The sequence below is a fragment of the Amblyomma maculatum genome, chromosome 8, assembly GCF_055883805.1.
Source record: "Amblyomma maculatum isolate TAMU_Amacu chromosome 8, ASM5588380v1, whole genome shotgun sequence".
NCBI classification, from domain to species: Eukaryota; Metazoa; Arthropoda; class Arachnida; order Ixodida; family Ixodidae; genus Amblyomma; species Amblyomma maculatum.
The window spans coordinates 92813773-92834847 of NC_139351.1; the positions used below are offsets into that span (position 1 = coordinate 92813773).

General features: G+C 44.2%; 1 protein-coding gene across 2 annotated transcripts in view; it reads left to right on the top strand.

The window, feature by feature from the left end:
- The window catches only part of LOC146181823 (dihydropyrimidinase-related protein 2-like), an 87167-nt gene that overhangs the window by 5995 nt on the left and 60097 nt on the right, over positions 1-21075 (top strand). The window contains exon 1 of one of the 2 annotated variants that reach the window (XM_084576829.1): positions 4765-5345. The exons of the other annotated variant lie outside the window; for it this stretch is intronic. Within the exon in view, the coding sequence (XP_084432955.1) occupies positions 5325-5345 (21 nt within the window). The 5' untranslated portion in view covers positions 4765-5324. Of the gene's footprint in view, positions 1-4764; positions 5346-21075 lie in introns of those variants that run through there. 2 annotated transcript variants of the gene reach the window in all.

The following is a 21075-nucleotide window of genomic DNA, read 5'->3' on the forward strand; positions in this document are numbered from 1 at the left end:
GTCCTAAGTTAAAGTCTAGGTTTGAAGCTTGGGTAACGTCAGCGCTGCCATAGCAACTTTGACGCCAGCGGTTGTCGATCGAGCCATCGAAAAGGCGAGTGGGACAATGGTGTCTACAGTAATCAAATATGTGCTCAACGAAATCGAGCAACTTATATGCAACCCCAGTCAGTATAGGTGGCCTGTAAACAACGGAAAAAGATAGTGCTAGCACAAATTCAATCATGAGGAATTGCAGTGGTGGAGTATAAATAGTGAAAACAGAAATGATATCAAAGGAAGAGTAGCACTTCACATAAAGAGAGCAGATTTTTTGAATGAATTTTATTTTATATATTTAATTGTAGGAGCTTTGTAATCTTTGGTATCAAACTTGTGACGCAACTGTTTCGTGCGCAGTATTCCAGATGGTGTCATACCATTTCGCTTCCTGATTGGCACGCATCTGCTAGTCTAGTTAAGAGATAGGGATTCGAACCGACTAATATGTGCTTTCAGTGGTATGCCCTAATCAATTCACCACACCACGTGACCTAACGCAACGGTCGTTTCTAAATCGGGCGTCGTTGGGTGAGCGAGCTGACGTATTAATACATGCAGGTGTTTTAAGTGTCTCGAAATTATCTTATTTCCTTGGCTTTCCTTGAACGTGAAAAAATCTAAAACGTAAAAAAAAAAAAAAAAAAAATGTCAAACCTGTGCAAGCGCAAAGGATTTGCTTCTAAGCCCTGTAACGGGGTTCGTTGTACATCTCCAGTACTCGTAGTCTCGAAAGTAAGAGAAATCTCGTTACTTTCTCGACCTTTGGTATTCCAGGAATGATCCCAGGAGCCCCGTCATAGCGGTTTAGACGGAAACCCCATTGGTTGTATATTTTTGGCAAAGACTGTGCATTGCTGCAAAAACAAAAACAGACGAACAATAATGATCTGACTGTTTCCATAGGCACTCGACTCGTGCTGGACGTTAAAATGATTATTACGAATATTTCATAGCTTTATCAGCTAATCAGCCAATTGGGCAAATTTTTAAATATACCGTTTTGCATCATATGACCCAAACAATGCGCCTTTGGTTTGCCGGCATCTGCGGTGTACTGTATATTTCTAGTTAACTGTACGGTACTGCTTATTTTTTTAATTAAGGGAAACACCCTCCATAACAAATATGTGTTCTGTATGGTCAGTTGGTCTTCTTGAAGGACATGCATGTTTGAATTTGACGGGCTCAATTTTTTTCTTATTTACAAGCACGCTGGTGTATGCTAGCTAGTAGCTGCAGCATAAAGCAGCGCAAAGTGTATTGGAACTTAAGTGATGTTGTTTTCTTGAAACGTTTTGCAAACCTTAACGCTCGAGACGTTATCTGGTGTAACACCTGTGATATCGTCACTACTACTAGGGCCGCGCAGTGATGTTCCGAGCAGTGATCTGAGATTCCTCTCAGACACAGAATTCCTTACTTCAGTCCTTTTCTTTTTTTCTTGCAGTCTCAGAAACATGCACCAATTTAAAAGAAAAAAAAAAAGAGAAGCGAGTCACTACCGGTTCATAAAATTCCCTAAAGTCTGCGAGTTGTACTGCTGTACTTTTATTGAGAAAAAAAAAAGGAGCGGGAGGGGGGGGGGGGCAGTTCCATGAATCGAACGTTACTGAGGTGAAATCCGAGAGGGATGTGGGTAGGAAAGCGGTAAGCCTGCATTCTCTCCAATAATTAGCACGGGTATATTACTTCATTGTGAATGAACACAAATTTTTCAAGTTTGGAAATTACAGTAAAGGCGGGAAGGAACAAAAATTCGATGTAGCCGCAGGTCTAATGAAACCTTGCTATCCTCATTTGAGCATTAGACTATGACGCATTCAAAAATTGCTGCAATGACGCATTCAAACTAGGCTGTGAATATAATACGGAGCAGAGTGAAAAATTAACTCTAAATTGCAATTACTTTTGAAGTAAACTGAAAGAAATTTCTCGCTTAGTGGCAGTGATCATAACTCTTTTTTAAACAAAAGGACCGTCTCAGAGGCTGCTCGAAGACTAGACAGATGGGAGTAAAGTGGATGATATGTAACTTCTAACCACTTTATTGTTGCAGTAGGGATGTGGTTTTAGAAAAGGCGCCAGAACTAGTTAACTGAGAATTTTATTTTTAATTGTGTCACCTGTAAATCATATGAAGTTTACGCAACTTGACTTGTTAAATTAAGCGATATTATTAGATGGGATGAATTACAGCGTAATAAATAGTAGGTGGTCGAGCATTTCATTACGTAGTCGATCAGGCTGCCTTCAACAGCTGAAAATTCGATGGCGGCCATCAGTATTTTCTTTTCTTTTTTTGGTATACACCAGCAGAATGGTCGGAGTCCTCGACTCTGGCTCCGATAAGCATATTGTGCTTTAGGCGGTGCGGGTAGGGCAGCATTATTTTTTTTCTTGCCCACACTAATTGATGTGTATATGCTGATGGCAGTGGTGTGAGGCTGGCAGGCCTGACGAAGGAGTGCGCGTCACATGCTTGAAATGACATTTAGTGATATAGAATGGCATATATGTCGTTCGCAGCCATCGTAATAGTGCTCACAGAACATTGAAAACGCTGTGCAAAAAAAAAAAAAAAAGCACACACAGAAAAAAAAGTTTAATTTCGCTTCCTTCGCTTTCGCGGACAATTTATGCGCTGGTCGACGGACGCCAAATGTTTTTGCTACATGCAGAGTTTGCAAAGGGGCTCATATACGTGAATTCCTGTGTACGCTGATTTACCGCGTCGCATAGCAGCGGAATTATGGGCCCCTCTTGGAGGAAGAAATCCTATTTGCAGCGTGTATATGTTGATCTTTATTTGTAAAACAAAATGACGGGGGGAAGTGGGGGAGGAGGGGGGGGGGAGAGTTAATGCGTTTGTTGAAATCATTTTGCACTTGATTTTCGCTGCTGCATGATTCTCGCGGGCTAGAGCTGCTCAAGTAAGCAAACTCGATTGCAACTAGGCGCTCGTGTCTTTCAGGTATAGATATAAAAGGCCATGCGCAGATTCTTTTGGCATCCCCTTTTGAACTGGTATGTGGCGAGAGCTACCTTGCCTGGGCAACTAAAGTTGCTGTTATATTTATTTCGTTTTCGATGTTAGCGCGCTTTCAATTAGGCGCCCGTAAAATGTGCGATGTCAATGCACGTTAAAGAGCCACATGTGGTCCGTGTCTGTTTGGGACGTTGACCTCCACAAACCATGCCAAACCGTCTTCACGGCGATTCGGTACGCTCCAACCTGTTGGCGCTTGCCGCTGTGGCGATACTGAAGGGACAGCTACCTTCAGTAACATCACCCGACGGGTATAGGATCCACCTGCGTCTGTAATGCCTTTAATGGATCTTCGACCCGCATATGGATGAGGGTGTAGCTCCAATCCAATAGAGGAATGAAAATAGTTTCTTCATCATGCATCGTATGTTAGAGGAGGGATAGTCTTAACATTCTTCCTTTGAACTAACTTCTCCTCGCCGAACTGTTATGTGCTAGAGCGAGTCCTGTGCCTCGGTTCGCAAGAGTTTAAAGAGGCAGTTTTTTTTTTTTTTTCATTGTATCGTCCTGCACTAGACGGTGAAACGGCCTCGGACGGCCGCGTTTGTGTGTCTTGATATTCTCGCGGCCAGACGTCGGAGAGGTGTCAAGGGGCGCGTTCCAGCGTGGGCCACGCATTCCAGGGTGGCGCGCCCACTTTAGCCGACGGCTTACAGTAATGGCGAAGGCCGTAGAATGGTTTGCTAGGCTCCACGTACGGGAGTCGAGTGAATGGCTCTACGTCTCACAAGATGTTTGCAGCACTGCGAAAGGCAGAGGCACCCCGGTGCAATCACGATCAGGCGCGCTACAATAGGCAATTGTGCTCCTACGCGTCTCTCTCCCCCCCCCCCCCCCTCCCTAATTGGCGGGGGTGACAGCAGGAGCACAATTCCTATTATAGTGCGCAGGGGTGAGAGGCACTTAAGAACACAATGGCAAGGGCTCTTCTGCCTTTCGCAGTGCTGCAGATATCTTGTGAGTTGAAGTTTATATGACTTCGGTTCCCTTCTTAGACATGATCCGTTGACACAGAACAGCACACTTATTGCAACAGCAAGGCTTTATTGAAATATGAGGCCCAGAGCGTTGAATAGTCCACACTCAGATTTCGACATGCTCGAATGATTTTTTTTTTTTTTTTTCTGTCTTAACTATCTTCTCTCTAAAGCACGCGGAGAAGGGCATTTCCCTACTATGAGGGGAAAAGCAGGATGTTGATGTTTGTTGGTTCAACGGCCCAATGCGAACGCCCCTTCGCGATTGGGCGACCCGCTGAGCAGCTACTATGAGGGCGCACTGCGCGGAATAAGCAGTCACCCCAAATACTAGCGCACGTACGTACAAGGGCGACGATTGATGAGGAGATATAGAACGTTTTAGGAGGCGGAAAGAGATGGAAAGTGCAGGAAGGAAAGAAAAACGCGCAGTTGAGAAGGTTGGAGGAGGAGGGAACGAAAAAAGAGCACCCGGAGAAACAAGAGACTTGCACAAGTAGAAACCACAGGAGCTCCGGCACAGATAGAGGAGAGATGGGAGGAGGTGCGAATGACAGGAGGAAGAGGAAGGGGAGGAGGAAGGCGAAGCTAAAAGCGAAAGCGAGATCCGAAGTGCGAGTGGGTGAAGCCCACACGGAAGGGGTGCTGCCTCTTCCAATGCAGCTGTGTCTGTGTGTGGGTCAGGAGCGCGCTAGTAGCTGTGAGTTAAAGGGGGTGCTTGTGTGTGCGAGTGTGGAAGCCGGGTAAAGGCAGCGGCGCTGAAGAGAGGACTGAGAGAGGAGGTTTGCTACAGACAGGAGTGCCGGCAGACCCACGATAGAGAAAGGGGAGGAAGAAGCAGAAGGCAAAGGCACGCGCGCGCGCGCGCGCAAGCAGTCACCGCGAAAAACCACCCACCACCGGAGCGCCCGCAGCGTACGCGGCAGCGATCCAACATCTCCAGTTCGCCTCTCATTTAGGTACCGGCGAGGAGACCGGCAGAGTGCTTAACCCGTCAACAAGGCGTGAATATAGCTTGCGCGTTTTGCCGACTATCGTCGTCGTCTTTTGCGGAAAGAGGTCACGTCGAGCTGCTCTTCATCAGGCTGTTGGTGATTGTGTCTGTGTATGCGTGTGGCCGATGTGCTAAGAAGTGGAGATATCTCTGAGATGCTGGAAAGCTGCGTCGCATAAGCGTCGGTCTATCTAAACCTGTGCAACAGGGGGAGGCCTGCGCCGTCGTTCTTCAAGCGTAACACCATCGCTTATCGGCATCGGCAATGTCTTTCAGTGGCATCAAGGTGAGAGGGTCATCACGCCGGGCGCGCGTCATGCGTAATTGTGGGACAGTGTGTTTAATTGGGTGATTAATTTATTGCCCTGAAATGAAGAAGGAAGTGTGATGTGTTGGCCTGTTGATTTCAGGATTTGAGTTTTTCCGCATCTTTTGCTGATGTGACGCTTCCTATTTGGGAGACACCGTTTTTCTTTTTTTTTTCGCTCATTACCACAACGTTCTGCATGTTTGTGCTTAATGTTCTCATTACACCATGGCTCGAACGTTGATGCCGCTGTTCGTTTGTGGAAAACAGCCACTTGAAAAGGGCGGAGTTATTGCAGCCTGTGATAGTTTTGCTTATCCAGTAAGCGTCTTTTTGTTTTAATATTTGCGGTAGATCTGTCGCCTTCTCGTAATGAAAGAATCTATTTGCCGGCTTTTTCCATTGTTTACTTTTTTTTTTTAATTTCATACAATACAAAAAGTTGTGTATCTTAGCATAATGTGTTGGTCTTATGCTTCCGCCACTGTCTCCTCTCCTCTGATGTATATATTTTGTAATTATTCTCGTGTAAAGGGCAGGATGGCAAAGAGGGATGATTAGGGTAAATAATTAGTTTCTGATGTCGCTATTTAGCCTTTCCTTGATTTATAAATTTAGTCCTCCCGCGTGACACCCTTGCCCTTACTGATGGCTTTGCGAAAGCTATCTTCGGTTTCTCGCAAGCCCAGCTGGATAGTTGTTAATTTCAGCACTCTCAGGGCCCGAGGGCATTACAGAGGAGAGAGCTGGCAATATGAGACAGAAGAAAAAAAGACAGCAGTTAGTACAGATACAAATGTAAATATAATTGTGGCAATAAACAATTATTAATAGCAAATAGCGCAGAATTAAGAACGAAAAAAAAAAAGTCAGCCAAGTAGGCTACGTACAAAGCATACAGTTTTGTAAACAGGTAGAAAAGAAATGTTATTCCCTTATGCAGCAACTCGTGAAAAAAAATAAAAAAATACACGGTTTGCCCGAACGGACAGGCGAACTAAAATATCAAAGAAATTCCAGTTTGCAAGGATATCATGCATCTATATTAACATGTTAGTTAAGGTCGAATTAATTGCAGAACGATTACATATTTTGACGAAAGGGGACTACGTTGTGCCAGGTGTCAGGGATGAATTAATTCTAGAAAATGACTCGTTTGGAATAAGGTATATCAACCCAATGCGAGCTGAACCGTAAAAAGGTGGCGTTAATAATTTGCTGCTAAGTTTCTCTCCGTATCTTGTAGAGGGAAATATGTTGAAGATGATGATTGTAGGATGCTTGCCGTCTTACAGGTTCGATGTTGCTCAATCACGTTACTCGAGGACACTTACGGATAACTATTAACAACTAATAAACAAGCAGAAAAGATACAAGCAAAGAGAAAACATATCTACACTTGACTGACTTGTGTAGTTTGACCTGATGAAACCAGCCCTCGGTCCCATCAAAACATTTTGTTTTAAACCCCGCCTCGGAGAGTAACATCCAATCTCACAAATAGTCACCCAATAAATCACTAGGTAAAAGAGAAAATAATCAATCAATGATTGGGGAAAGAAAACACAGTTAATGAAGTACAGGGAAAAGAAGATGTAATCTCGATCAACACGCACTGTACAAACATGCATCCCGGCCTCGGCGGCAGCTTTTCGATGGAGGCGAAAAGCAAGGCGCCCGTGTGCTGTGCGTTGTCAGTGCACGTTAAAGAACCCCAGGTGGTAGAAATTTCCGGAGTCCTCCACTACGACGTCTCTCATAGCCTGAGTTGCTTTGGGACGTTAAACCCTACAAACCAAACCACTGTACAAACATGCATTTTCCACTACGGAGATGTCAGAGGGTTCCCCTTTCTTCCGCGGGTACGTGTTTTTCTCAGACTGAAGCAGTTAATCTGTAGACACAGTTTCAAGGAAAGGCAACGTGCGAACCCCATCTAATGAAGGGTCAGCACTCCTAAACCCAGAGACGGATACAAACGAGCGGTTTTCAGACTCTCACCATGCACAGTAGTTGGATGTGTACGCATCCGTACACGGATGCGAACGAGCGGCTATTCTTCATTCCGGCTGCCAGTGCGTGGCCAAGAGCGCTTTGAAAAGCGGAACTGCAGACAGTGGACAATGACCACGCGACACGGATTCTTGTCGCTTCTCTCACACACCTGCTCCGTCGTGAGCACAACGGGGTGCAACATGCCATCTTCGATCCTTTCGGTATTCGCGGAATCCTCCGCTCTGCAACCGCCTGGACACAGCTCGGTAGAGGCAGTCAATCTCTTCTCCGCTATTGTCCGCAGGACAAGAAAGCACCGAAGCAGTTCCTTTTCTTTTTCCGGGAACTTGGACGCGACAAACAAGCATAGTGCCGGAACTTCACTGGTTGGGGTTTTCGTGAATAGTACATCTTACGAAGTGGACAAAGGCGAAATATATATTTCTATGTTGGACAGCGTAGAAACGAGTCACTTCGTCTCACAAGATGTTTGCAGCACTGCGAAAGGCACCCCGATCCAATCAGGATCACGCGCGCTACAATAGGCAGTTGTGCTCCTACGTTCCTCTCGCCCCCAAATTGGCGGGAGTGACAGTAGGCGCATGTACAATGCTCTGCTATAGTGCGCAGGGGCGAGAGGCAATCAGGAGCACAATTGCAAGGGCTCCTCTGCCTTTCGCAGTGCTGCAGAGGAAGAAAAAGGGTCCCGACTCCCCAGACATTTGAAATAAATCCGATGGTTGTGTGTGTGTGTGTGTGTGTGTGTGTGTGTGTGTGCGTGTGTGTGTGTGTGTGTGCGTGCGTGCGTGCGTGTGTGTGCGTGCGTGTGTGTGTGTTGTGTGTGTTGTGTGTGTGTGCGTGTGTGTGTGCGTGTGTGTGTGCGTGTGTGCGTGTGTGTGCGTGTGCGCGTGTGTGTGTGTGTGTGTGTGTGTGTGTGTGTGTGTGTGTGTGTGTGTGCGTGTGTGTGGGAATCGTATTGTTGCTTGGCTTAATTGGGAGACATCATTCTCTAAACTGAAGATGTGTTTCAGGGCGATGATGGAGGAATCGGTTTCACAGTGTATACGTTATCTAGATAGGTTGTTATCGGTATATGATATCCGACGCAAAAAATGTGTCGTGACGACAGCTTAGGTCCAGCTATTGGAAATACAGGATGTAGCGGAAATGCAAGGGAATCCGTGGCAGTGAGCACCGTTCCCTTACATGTCGGCACATTTGACCATGGAAAAGAATGAACTAAGCACGGTTAATGCACATCTTGTTGCACAATGAAAGTTAACGCGTTGCTAGCTGATTTCGGCTGCATCTGCCTTATTCAGAGTAAATAGTTAACGCTCACAGTCCTTTTTGGTGCTTTATGGCGCTATAGATGAAGATAAACTAATTTTTCGTCCTTTTGAACGCCAAGGAAAAGCGTTAATATTTCGAGCACATTTTCCATGATCATGTACAGCCTCATCGTGTGCAGCCTCAGCGCAGCTCAGTGCGTTAATTTTCACACTTGAACACAAACTATACTACACCGGCAGGTGTTCCTTGGACACCCGGCACACATCTCTGTTCTGTTTGATGACGCAAGCATCCTTCGGTGGCACGCCACATGCATGCTCTCCACCTAACCCGTCACTCCGGTGGCATTGTCAGGACTACCTGTAGACTTGCCGACGAGGCGCCAGCCGTAGCTGACGCGGCGATGTCAGTGTGTCAAGAGCTCCGCCTACGCACTTCGGGAACAAGCTGGAGGCGCACGTGCGACGATCCACAGGCCGCAGCGCGAGAGTGCTTAGTCTACGCGCCCCCGCATGTCCTGTCTTTCTTTAGCGCCGTGCAGAGCTCCGAACAAACGGATTGCCAACGAACCTCGAAGTCGTCGATTTTGCTCGCCGCATCTGTGTGTGTGCACTGAACAAGCACACCGAGCTAGCGCCCTCCGAAGGGGTTCCTTCCTCTTGCTCTCCGGTCGTGTGCCGTAAGGTTCTCCGGCTAAGTATAGATACGCTCCCCCCACCTCTTCCTCGCCCCAGCCCACATCGGTGTGTGCTCCCACCTTCGTCTGGTGCTAGCTAAGCAAGGGCTCGCCACGCTGACCCCGAAAAACTGTAGGCGCCGGTGGCCGAAAAACGAACACAAACGGCCCCGGCGCCCCTCGGTTTTGGCAGCGGATCCTACTTCCCCCCAGCGCCGGCTCCGAAAGATTGCGGAAGCTCCTAAGGGTCAGTCTTTCCAACGCACCGCATACAGGGTGCCCCACAAAGGCACGGTAGCCAAGAAATGTGAATATACTCGTCTAAAGATGCCGCTGCGGTGGCTGGGGCAGCATCCGAAGACTACGTAACGTGACTGGTTATTCGCTGGCGGAGCCGTGGGCTATATGCAGAAAACGCTTCATGGGCATTGCCATATTGTTCGTTTAGCTGTTGTGCTCGAGGTCGCGGAGAAAAAAAAACGCTATACGGGAGACACCTGTCAACACATGTAGGTAGTTCTGGAAAGAGCTGAGTTCCCGATAAACAGTGTTATAATATTTGGTGAGTTGGCTTTCACCCACGTGTCGTATTTCCTTCTGACCCCTATACGTTTGTTGCAATGGAGCTATATGATGTACCAATAAGCTCCTTGCTTCGCTCGCCAAGGCCAAAATGCCAGACCGAGACGAGATTGCAGCAGCCGGAGGTCTACTTTCATGAAACCATAAAAAAAAAAAAAGAAACAATAAGGCGGGGGGGGGGGGGGGGGGGGTTATAGGTTTAATCTTCGGCAATGAAGCCCGCAAGAAATTTTTTGTGACAACGCAATGTCTAGCGTGTGGTAACTCGTAAGAGCGAATTATATTCTCTTTCAAGGTCTCAGGGTCTATTCAGATAATTCGATCCCGCATCCTTGGGCACAGTATAGTCGAGCGCCCTAACCACGGCGGGACCAAGTTTGATGTATGCTCAAAGGCGTTGAACTGCAGGGCATTCGGCTAACTGGCGTGTAAAGTTTTACAGGCCGCTGTGTAGGCGCTGTCATTACCCTAAGGCTGCAAAGCAAGACTGTGGAGCTTTTTCAGAAGCGCAGCTGAAGAAAACTTCGTTCTGTTCCAGGGAGTTACACATTGGGTGTAAATAAACATCATCATCATCATCATCATCATCATTATTATTATTATTATTATTATTATTATTATTATTATTATTATTATTATTAAGAGAGTACTGACTCCCTAGTTAAAGGTGTGGAACAAGGAGTAATTATTCTCTTGATGGCTGGAGTAGTGAGCGCTCCGACTTCGTTTCTTTCTTTCTTTCTTTCTTTCTTTCTTTCTTTCTTTCTTTCTTTCTTTCTTTCTTTCTTTCTTTCTTTCTTTCTTTCTTTCTTTCTTTCTTTCTTTCTTTCTTTCTTTCTTTCTTTCTTTCTTTCTTTCTTTCTTTCTTTCTTCTGGATCGCTCGCTCGACGAATCGAGAAACATCCTACCAGCATCTCGATGCGCTCCAGGGTCACGACGCCACATGGCTTAGTTTGTATTAATCTGTTGATCTCCACTCGCCCTCTTTACCAAAAAGACAGTGCCTTCGGCGATAAACTATATACTCTCACTGAGTTCCGAATGCCATTCCTAGTTCTCAACATACACCGTCGTGGCCACAAGGGAGACAGCGGGACGAAGCAGGGCTTGTATTGCGCATGTCTCGTGAAGCTGGAATTCGCGGGAAACGGTCCCATGTCCCCGCGCTGTCCCGGAAGGTATTCACACGGAGCGCTTCTCTCCCCGTCCTCAGATTTGCGAAGTGTTTGCACACGTGTGCCGTGTGTATTCAGACGACGTCAGGAAGGGGACGGAGAAGCCTCTTCGGTTCCTCTCTTGTCCTGCTTTTAATCGACGCTGTCCGCATATCTCCGGATTGCGGGTCGTTTTCAGACGTCGAATCCCATAAACCAATACAGGTATTGCTGTCCGACTATTAGCGGTGACCAGTCCGATTTGTGGTAATCGTTGCCTTTGCTTATGGTCATCGCCATTTGGACTAAAGAGGAAGGCCTAGACAGGAATGTGGGCGTGGAATTCGGCAGCACACATGCGCAAGCAAACAGGAGATGTGGATTACATCCCAAATATCGACACTGCAACAAAAAAAATATATATATAAAGGCGACGGTGCCCAGACGCTATCTCGTACAGTCGTCCTGCACGACTTTCTACTTGTGTATAGTGACTATAGAGCCGGGCTACTACAGCATGGTGAAATATTTCCCCGACCGGACATCTGGGTTTTGAAACAAATGTTCGGGGCATTCTGGCACCAGCCAATAATTTATTTCCAACTCAACGTTTTGGGACCAACTCGCCGTGTTCTAAAGACAAAATTTAGAGTGCACACTGGCGATCTAATGTGCGCAGAGGCGTAAGCCCATCGCGCAGTTGTTGTGGCTACTAGGTGCCGGTTTAGGTTTGCGTACGAGGACACATCGCACGCGCAGTGCGTGCGTTTAGAATGACTCAAAGTGCACTAATAAACTAATTGCCATGACCAATTGACATTGTCTGATTAACAAATTAACTTTAACTAATGAACTAATTAGCATTGGTTTATTACATAGTAAGCATTGACGAACTAACTGATTACATTGACTAATTTGTATTGAGTAATTAACTAAGAATTGTTAACTTATCATCGTTAACTAATGTTCATACACTTGCTGTATATAACTACCAATACTGAAACCATTGTAATCCTTCTGAAAATGATCGACAGCTGGCGCGAACGCACGCACGGAACGCTGGCGAGTCGTCGTCGTCATCATCATCATCATCATCATCATCAGCCTGACTATACCCACTGCAGGGCGAAGGCCTCTCCCATATTTCTCCACTTAACCCGGTTCTGTGCTAGCTGCATCCACTTGACCCCCGCGAACTTGTTAACCTCATCCGTCCACCTAATTTTCTGCCGCCCCCTGCTACGCTTTCCTTCCCTTGGAATCCAGTTTGTGACCCTAAGCAACCATTGGTTATCCTCTATTCGCACTACATGTCCTGCCCATGCCCGCAGACTGGTGCCTGCTGCTGCTGCGGCTTTGTCACCAGGCTGAGGCTCACCACTGAAGAATGGAGCAAATTGGTTCTGAGACACTGGGTTGCACATAAACCATTGGGGCAACATTTTCAATACGTACAATGGAGTTTTGGTAGGCTATAATGTAGCTGGTGTAAGTAGAAAAAAATAATGGCCCTACTTACTTTCTGTCGCGGATCCGAGACGTTGGACTGCGTCGCCATTCGCTTGGAAATGACGATCAGAAAGCACACTTAGATGCAGAGCGTTAAGAGTTTATGTGACAGGAACGTTTTTACTACCATTTTTTTTCTAGAAATAAATCTGTCTTACGGATGGACGAGTGGCGGCGCGTAAAGAAATATCCTGTGTAAAGATGTGCCCGAGGAAGAGCAGAATAGACCTCGCAGCTACCGCAGCCAGTGGAACACTAATAAGGAGCTCACATTCCACCGACTGTATCTCCTTCTGGACCAAACAGACCGTATATGCACGCCACCCCTTTTGGGAGTACCTCGATCCCCCTTCCCATAAACAGAACTCCCGCGTCCAGCGCCACACCTTTCTTCCTGGGAGGCGGCTGTTAACAGCCCCAACCCGCAAGAACAGCGACAGCTGATCATGCAGGCCGATTGCTGCCCTGGTCTGCGCACTAAACTAAAGGAGGAAGGCATGAACACGGCATATTTGATAAAAGAGGTTCCTCCTCCTTCTCGATTTTAATCCGGAGAAAACTGATACATCCAGAGCATCCCCATCATTGTAGGTGTATCATGTGTACTGAAATTGAGATTTTTCACGTGGGAACACTCAACAGGAGAAACAAGCCGAAAAAAAAAAACCCCACCGTCAGAAATAGATCTTTCAGCAGCACTATGTGCTTATGTAATTTTTAGGTCACACGTGACAGCCAAACAATAGACACTGGGAAGAAGAGAAGGCCGAAGAGCGCCAAAAAATCATGTGTACCTGTCTTTGGCTGCTTCGGCATACCTTTGTTCGGGCCTGCCGGTCGCGACCTTAGCTCAAGGACGCGGCTGTGGCGCATAGCTTGCGTGCTCGACGAAAGGCCGATCGGGTAGAATCAGTGAAACTGCAAGCGGAAAAATAAGATGAGGTGGGCGCTTGAGACGCGCGGCATTGTATACATACTCTGCGTAAGTTGACCTCCAAGCCCTAGATAGGGAGGAGGACGAGCGGAAGGTGTTGTCACGAAGAATGCATCATTTTCTTTATCTTCCAGTGCAGCGCTGACAAACTAACTCTTGTGGTAAGAATGGGTGAATGAAAGTTGGGTGTTTTTAACCTTTGATCGCAACGCCTGTGGGGACCAATATCCGTGGTATGGAGGAACATTTTTGACCTTTGATCTCAACGCCTGTGGGGACCAATATCCGTGGTATGGAGGAACATTTTTGACCTTTGATCTCAACGCCTGTGGGGACCAATATCCGTGGTATGGAGGAACATTTTTGACCTTTGATCTCAACGCCTGTGGGGACCAAGAATCCGTGCTATGGAGGAACATTGTTTTCCACTTGATCAATCTAGGCGTCTTTAAAATCCATGGAGCAGTTGCCGCTCAGAATCATTGCCCAGACAAGCAGTGGCCCCGAACTTAGTCACCGTACCAGAAAATATTCAGTTGCGCATGAACGTTAAGTGCTCGCTTAATCGGACTTCTGTTCAATTCGTATTTAACGCTGAATGTTTGAACTTCAATGTTTGAACATTTGTCGTTCTATCACATCTCTCTGACGTAATATATCCCTTCTTCTAACCGCTAATGGTTAGGAGATCAAAGAGGCCAGGAAACACAATTCGTCAAAGCTGCCGTTTCCCTATGCATGGTCAAGGACAGCATTTTACTGGTGGTAGTTGCCTGAAAAAAATTAAAAAAAAAAAGTAGAAGAAACTCTCCGCTACTTCTCTACACGAGAAAATATGTCCGTATGAGTCTGTGATGTCTCCAAGCTTTTCAATAGAGTGGCTTGCATGTCAACGTGTATGTTTCGTTCCCTGAACACGCCTCTCGTAACATTTTGTATGTGATAGCGCCCTGGAAGCTACGGGGGCAGTCTGTCTCGTCCGAGGAGCTTCACATGTTTCTCAACGGGAGAAGCTGTCAGAAGTGCAAATGCGTATTGTTCGCAGGGAGAACTGATAAACACGGAACTAGTAACTGGAAATGAAACTTTTGAAGGCCGTTCTGAATTGAAGCAAGTATAGTTATCGCAAAGTGCTGCTTCTTCACATTTCTGCAATTTTGGGGGCACATATGAAGAAATGGTTGATGATCAGGCCCCTTATTTAAATTTTTTATATTGGCTTGTTTGTATCTTAAAGAAAACAAAAAAATATACCAGCTGCCAGCGAGTCATACCGCACGTTTTAGACACAGCTGGATGGGAGCGTGATGTTCTACTCCTGCTCACCGGTTGAATTCAAGTTCTTGCGTCACCCCGGCGAGCACCTCGTGACTCGTCCGTCCTTGCGCAACTATTGGCTGTTTGCCTGCCGAGAGGAGGGGAGGTACTGGACGGGGGAGAGGTGGCTTGCCACTTGGCACTGTGCTGTATATAATGTGGAGATGGTGATGTCATGCAGCACGGGCCGGGAACGCCTCCCGGATCCCGCCACGTTTAATCCGATCTCGTCGAAGCAATGCCAGGCGCATCAGTCTTGTCTGAATGCGAAACAGGACCTTTATTTTTAAGGCGACATATTTTGCAACGTTGTAAACAGGTACTAATTATTTAAAACCTGCAATTAAGCGAATGGACGTGGAAACATCATGGGTTTGAGTATGTGGAAAATCTTGCATGCATGTTGCAGGGAGCGGCTTAGTAGTTGTGATATCTTTAGTATAGTAATTATGACCGGAGGCAACGAAAAGAAATGGTGCAGCATTCACAGCAATGATTTTTATCAAGTTATGACTCTGCAAAGAGCTCGATTATAGGACGAAAAAAAAAAAACGCTTCTCCAAAGGGCATCCGTGCATTAATCCTTTCTTTTTCTTTTTTATTATGTTTATTTCTCTAGTACAATACAAAGCATATGTTTGTTTGGATCCTTAGCCAAAGGATAGTTCTGAGGTAATCCATTGAAAGGAAATAAATTATTGTGGACAATTGTTATCAAAATAGTAAAGATATACATGTCGTGCAAAAATGCAAGGGTAAGCACAAAAAATAATTCAAATCACGCAAGCACAGAAGGGCTAATAACTTAATAGCAGAATAGTGCAGATATCGAGATGCTGCGGAAATGCGAAACATGTAAGTAATAGCAAATTAGTACACGTTAGAAAAGTGTGCAAGGGGATTATGACAACGAAAAAAAGGTATGGGAGCAAGAGCAACATTTATATTACAAAATAAAAGTACTTGCTTCAAAGGCGGTATTCGATTACAAATATAAATATGGAACCCAACATCGACAGGGCAAAGAATGGTAAAAGACTAAGCAGTTCACACTCCAAATCAGGGGATTACTGTTGACAGCAAAAAAAAAAAAAAAAAGAGAGAAAAGTCTGCAATGAAATAGAAAAATTAGACATGGCTAAAGCTGGACAAGGGATTCTATTCCGTATTTTTACCCCTTGATACTGAAGGCGGCGCTGGCCATAGTCGTTGCGAGATGTAGGGGCCAACACTGCGCTTCTGATTAACTATTAGTTGGAACTGTATGGAATGTTTTCAAAGGAAAAAGAAAAAGAGAGAGAGAGAGGGGGGGGGCGGCGCCGGACAGGACTCTTAGAACGAGTAGTGCAAGTAGCTGTCTCAATACGAATAGGTATCCTCTGAATGGCAGTAAGTTGAAGCTGACAACGCCTCCCATTTCCTGCTTCCCTTCCTCACAATACGTCTTTGTATCTAACACATTTTAATATGCCGAAGTGACACTGCGCAAGTAGTTAAGGATGCCTAATTATTTTAGACCACCACTGATTGCTTAACCTCATCGAAATATCAGTGCGCATGGGTAACACCGTTCGAATTTTTAAATGTTGAACGACTGTTTCTATGTGGACGTATGTTTAAAAGTAAAAAAAAAAAAAGGTTTAATGCCGAGGGTGGAAAACATCACCGCTATCCGCGTGTGTGTCTCCAATGGTTGCGACACCTGCATTTCATTTTTCGAACTTTTTTTTTTTACCTTATAAAACACCCGTTCTGAGTGATAACATCGTTTTTGTCGTCAGAACTAGCATTCTACCGGGACAGGTCATGCTCAGTTTGCCTTCGATGAATTCCTTTAAAGTCTGCATTCACGGTAGAATTTCAAGCACGTGAGTTCGGCCGCACCTATAGCATTACGTCATGAACAGAGAAGTGCGTACAATCCTGCGGTCGTCTCATTCGCTGTAGACAGGACTGCGCTTTTCAATTCCATTTTTTTTGCCTTTCGATTATGACCGAACGCCATAGCCACCGAGTGATTGTAACCACCTAACCATAACCAGCGACACCTATTTACTTCGAAGTGCGTATATGTCTTTAAAAAAAGAAACAAAAAAAAAAAACAAACACGGTGTCTATTTCACATCCCAGTCGGAAAAAACTACAGAAAATGTTCTGTTACGACAGAATTTCTGCGCGGTTTTTGACGGCAAACCTGTTGTGACAACAGAACATTCTGTAGTAACATCAGAAATTTTTGTAGTTACAACAGGAAAGTACTGCAGAACTACAGACAACAAAAATATACTACAGACAATCTACAGAACTACAGAAAAGTACTACAGAACTACTGACAACAGAAATATACTACAGAAAAACTATATAACTACAGAAAAGTGCTACAGAACTACTGACAACAGAAATATACTACAGAAAAACTATATAACTACAGAAAAGTACTACAGAACTACTGACAACAGAAATATACTACAGAAAAACTATATAACTACAGAAAAGTACTACAGAACTACTGACAACAGAAATATACTACAGAAAAACTATATAACTAGAGAAAAGTACTACAGAACTACTGACAACAGAAATATACTACAGAAAAACTATATAACTACAGAAAAGTACTGCAGAACTACTGACAACAGAAATATACTACAGAAAAACTATATAACTACAGAAAAGTACTACAAAACTACAGACAACGAACATATACTACAGAAAAACTATAGAACAACAGAAAAGTACTACAGAACTACTGACAACAGAAATATACTACAGAAAAACTATATAACTACAGAAAAGTACTACAGAACTACTGACAACAGAAATATACTACAGAAGAACTATATAACTGCAGAAAAGTACTACGAAACTACAGACAACGGAAATATACTACAGAAAAACTATATAACTACAGAAAAGTACTACAGAACTACTGACAACGGAAATATACTACAGAAAAACTATATAACTACAGAAAAGTACTACAGAACTACTGACAACAGAAATATACTACAGAAAAACTATATAACTAGAGAAAAGTATTACAGAACTACTGACAACAGAAATATACTACAGAAAAACTATATAACTACAGAAAAGTACTACAGAACTACTGACAACAGAAATATACTACAGAAAAACTATATAACTACAGAAAAGTACTACAGAACTACTGACAACAGAAATATACTACAGAAAAACTATATAACTACAGAAAAGTACTACAGAACTACTGACAACAGAAATATACTACAGAAAAACTATATAACTACAGAAAAGTACTACGGAACTACTGACAACAGAAATATACTACAGAAAAACTATATAACTACAGAAAAGTACTACAAAACTACAGACAACGGAAATATACTACAGAAAAACTACAGAACAACAGAAAAGTACTACAGAACTACAGAAAAATCTGACGTTTACGACAGAACTACGGAATTTTTTGTCGTATTTTGGACACGTTTCTGTAGTTTTTTTTTTCGACTGGTATAGCGCATACACAGTGATTTTGTTGTATGATAAATAACACTGGACAAGACCTTTAGACAGAGGTACACTGTGAAGGGCGAGCAGATTAATCGCGGGTACTTTTACGGCGTTCTGTAACCGAGATGAAAAGGAGCCACTATGGCAACCTCAGAAGCAATTAAATGACGATCGTACCGTTATCTATTTTCTCGGTTGTGTTCTTTCTATTTTGTGTTCCGTGTAACGCGATGAGACAGAGAATATGGTTGACGCAACCAAGGAGATTGTGGTCGTGTGTCGCGGACGGCGGTAAAACGGAGAACAACGGCATCTTGCGGCATTGCCGTAATAGTTCTTGCGGTAACTAAACCTCTTAACCGGAGATTACTTCTGATTAGTTTCTGGAAATTACATTTGGCCATACCATCAGCCAGCGTTTCTTATACCCCTGCTATTCTTTACTTCTTTTCTACGCCTTTGTGGTGCAGTGTGAGAGGTTGCCGTATCGAGATACCAATTGCCGGGCTTCTGAGACAGAAAAAGAAAGAAATCGACACGAAGGATTGAGGTTGATATTCAGTTGTTTCGGGTAATTTGGAGACAGAAATCTCATCGATTGAGATATTAACTACTTTACAAAGATATTTTGAAAAAAATTGAGACAAAATAAACAAGATGACGTGGAGCCTAGGGAATCAATGCAGGAAAAGTAGTTTCGATGCATCAGGTATACCATTCCACCGTAATTGGGGCGATAGACTGCTGTTTGAACTTAATCGAATGTCGACTTCTCAAATCTGGCCTCGATATGCTTGATTCGCACTGAATATTTCATGCACATGGCCATCCTTAGCGTCCAAATTGCTTCAGAAAATGAATATAACAGAATTTCATAATGGCACTATTTTGTTACAATCGGTGTTTCAATAGAACCCTTTAGGACTCGTGTATATTTTCGTGCTTAGCCGTGCAGTACAGTCGCACATGAAATCCTCGCAGAACGCTTGAAAGGAAGAGAGCGCTATAGGCGGATAGAACATAAAATGAAAGAGAATTAATTCATATCGATAATTTAAATTTTATTAACTCAGACGTCATCACCGAAATTATGAAACTTAATGTCGCCATCTCTACCGGATTTCGCGGGTAAACTGTGGTGCATCGACACAGCCTTTGGGGTGCTTATTCGGAGGATAGGCTGTAGTCATCATTCATTTCAAGCCGCGGATCATGGAACCCTATTCGTTGGGAGCGTGATGCGTTGCAGTCGTTTTTGAATTAAAATTTCTCAGCGATGTGTCTTTTGTTGACGCAGAAATATCAACATGGATATATATATATATATATATATATATATATATATATATATATATATATATATATATATATATATATATATATAGAGAGAGAGAGAGAGAGAGAGAGAGAAAGAGAGAGGCATGGAATCGATTTTTGCGATGTTTATTACAGATTAGATCGAGTTGTCCTCAGCTACTCTTTTAATCTGCAGTGAACATCCATTTACATTCATGGCCACCGTACACCATCTCTCTGGGGCCAGGAAATAGTCTGTCGTTAAAGTTGTTGCTATTACCTAACCCTAATAAGGTGCAATCAATCACAATGGGAAATTTTAAGCCTGATAATTCTGATGTTTAGCGATTTTTTAGAAAGTTAATTAAATGGTAACAATGATTTCGTTTATTTTTGTGATTGGTTAATGGAGTGTTCGAAAACCTAGCTGGAGTGATTTAATATATTTCACAGAGTGCTGCGAGGGTGCACCCTATTGTTAATAAACGTTGTTTATAGCAAGTCAAATACAGCGACGAAGAATTAGTCCATTTCCTGGAATCTATAGCTTTACCGAGAATATGGTTTGTGGTTTGGTTTGGGGCGTTTAACACCCCAAAGCGACTCAGGCTATGAGGGACACCGTTACCGAGAAGAAAATGTCACCGTGTTACTGCTATAGCTGAACCCTTCCCAGCTCATCACAAATCTGTAGAACCTTCGCATTGCCGATGAAAGCAAAAAAATAATAATAAAAAGCAACCTTTTTTCTCAGTGCTGCGCTCAGAGGACGCCTAACGTGACTTAACCCTCCCGTAATAAATTAAAGAATGCTTGGGAAAGCGCCGAGGTGCCAAGGTCAAAAATGCAATACCGCGGTAACCTTGAACAGCGTGGTTCTGAACGTCTCGCATGCACGTAAGTTGCTGTGCACGGGAAACCGTCTTAGGTTTGGTCTTGGCTGGTTTCGCAACGCTCCTTTACGTTACGTTCATCACTTCAGGCTAACTGTGTGGGTGGCTTCTCCTTTTCTGCTGAATGACAAGTGCCTTTTCTTTCGAAACTGATCGGCTTATACGCAGACTTAACGCGCAGCCGGAGATAGGGACACGTATACTTGCTACCGTGGTGATGGAACGAGTAGGATATCATCGAAGAACCACGACCCGCTCATGGAGAGTCGAGAGTTGTTTTTGACTGTGCGGAGATGTGGTATGGGATATATACGTAGACGGCGAAGCAGGGACCTAACGAGGATTACGCTGTTAAACAATAAGAAAAAAACTTGTTACGTTGTCTACGTGGTAACCAAAAAGAACGAACTGACTGGTGAAGTTCAGTTAGAAGAGACCACCGCGTGCAACAAGGAAACCATATATTGATCGTTTGTTTTATAATTATGGCGTTGATTAAGACGGAAAATCAGCTGTGTCATCGCTCCGAATAAAATATAAGTGTTAACAAGATAACAAGTGGGAGCA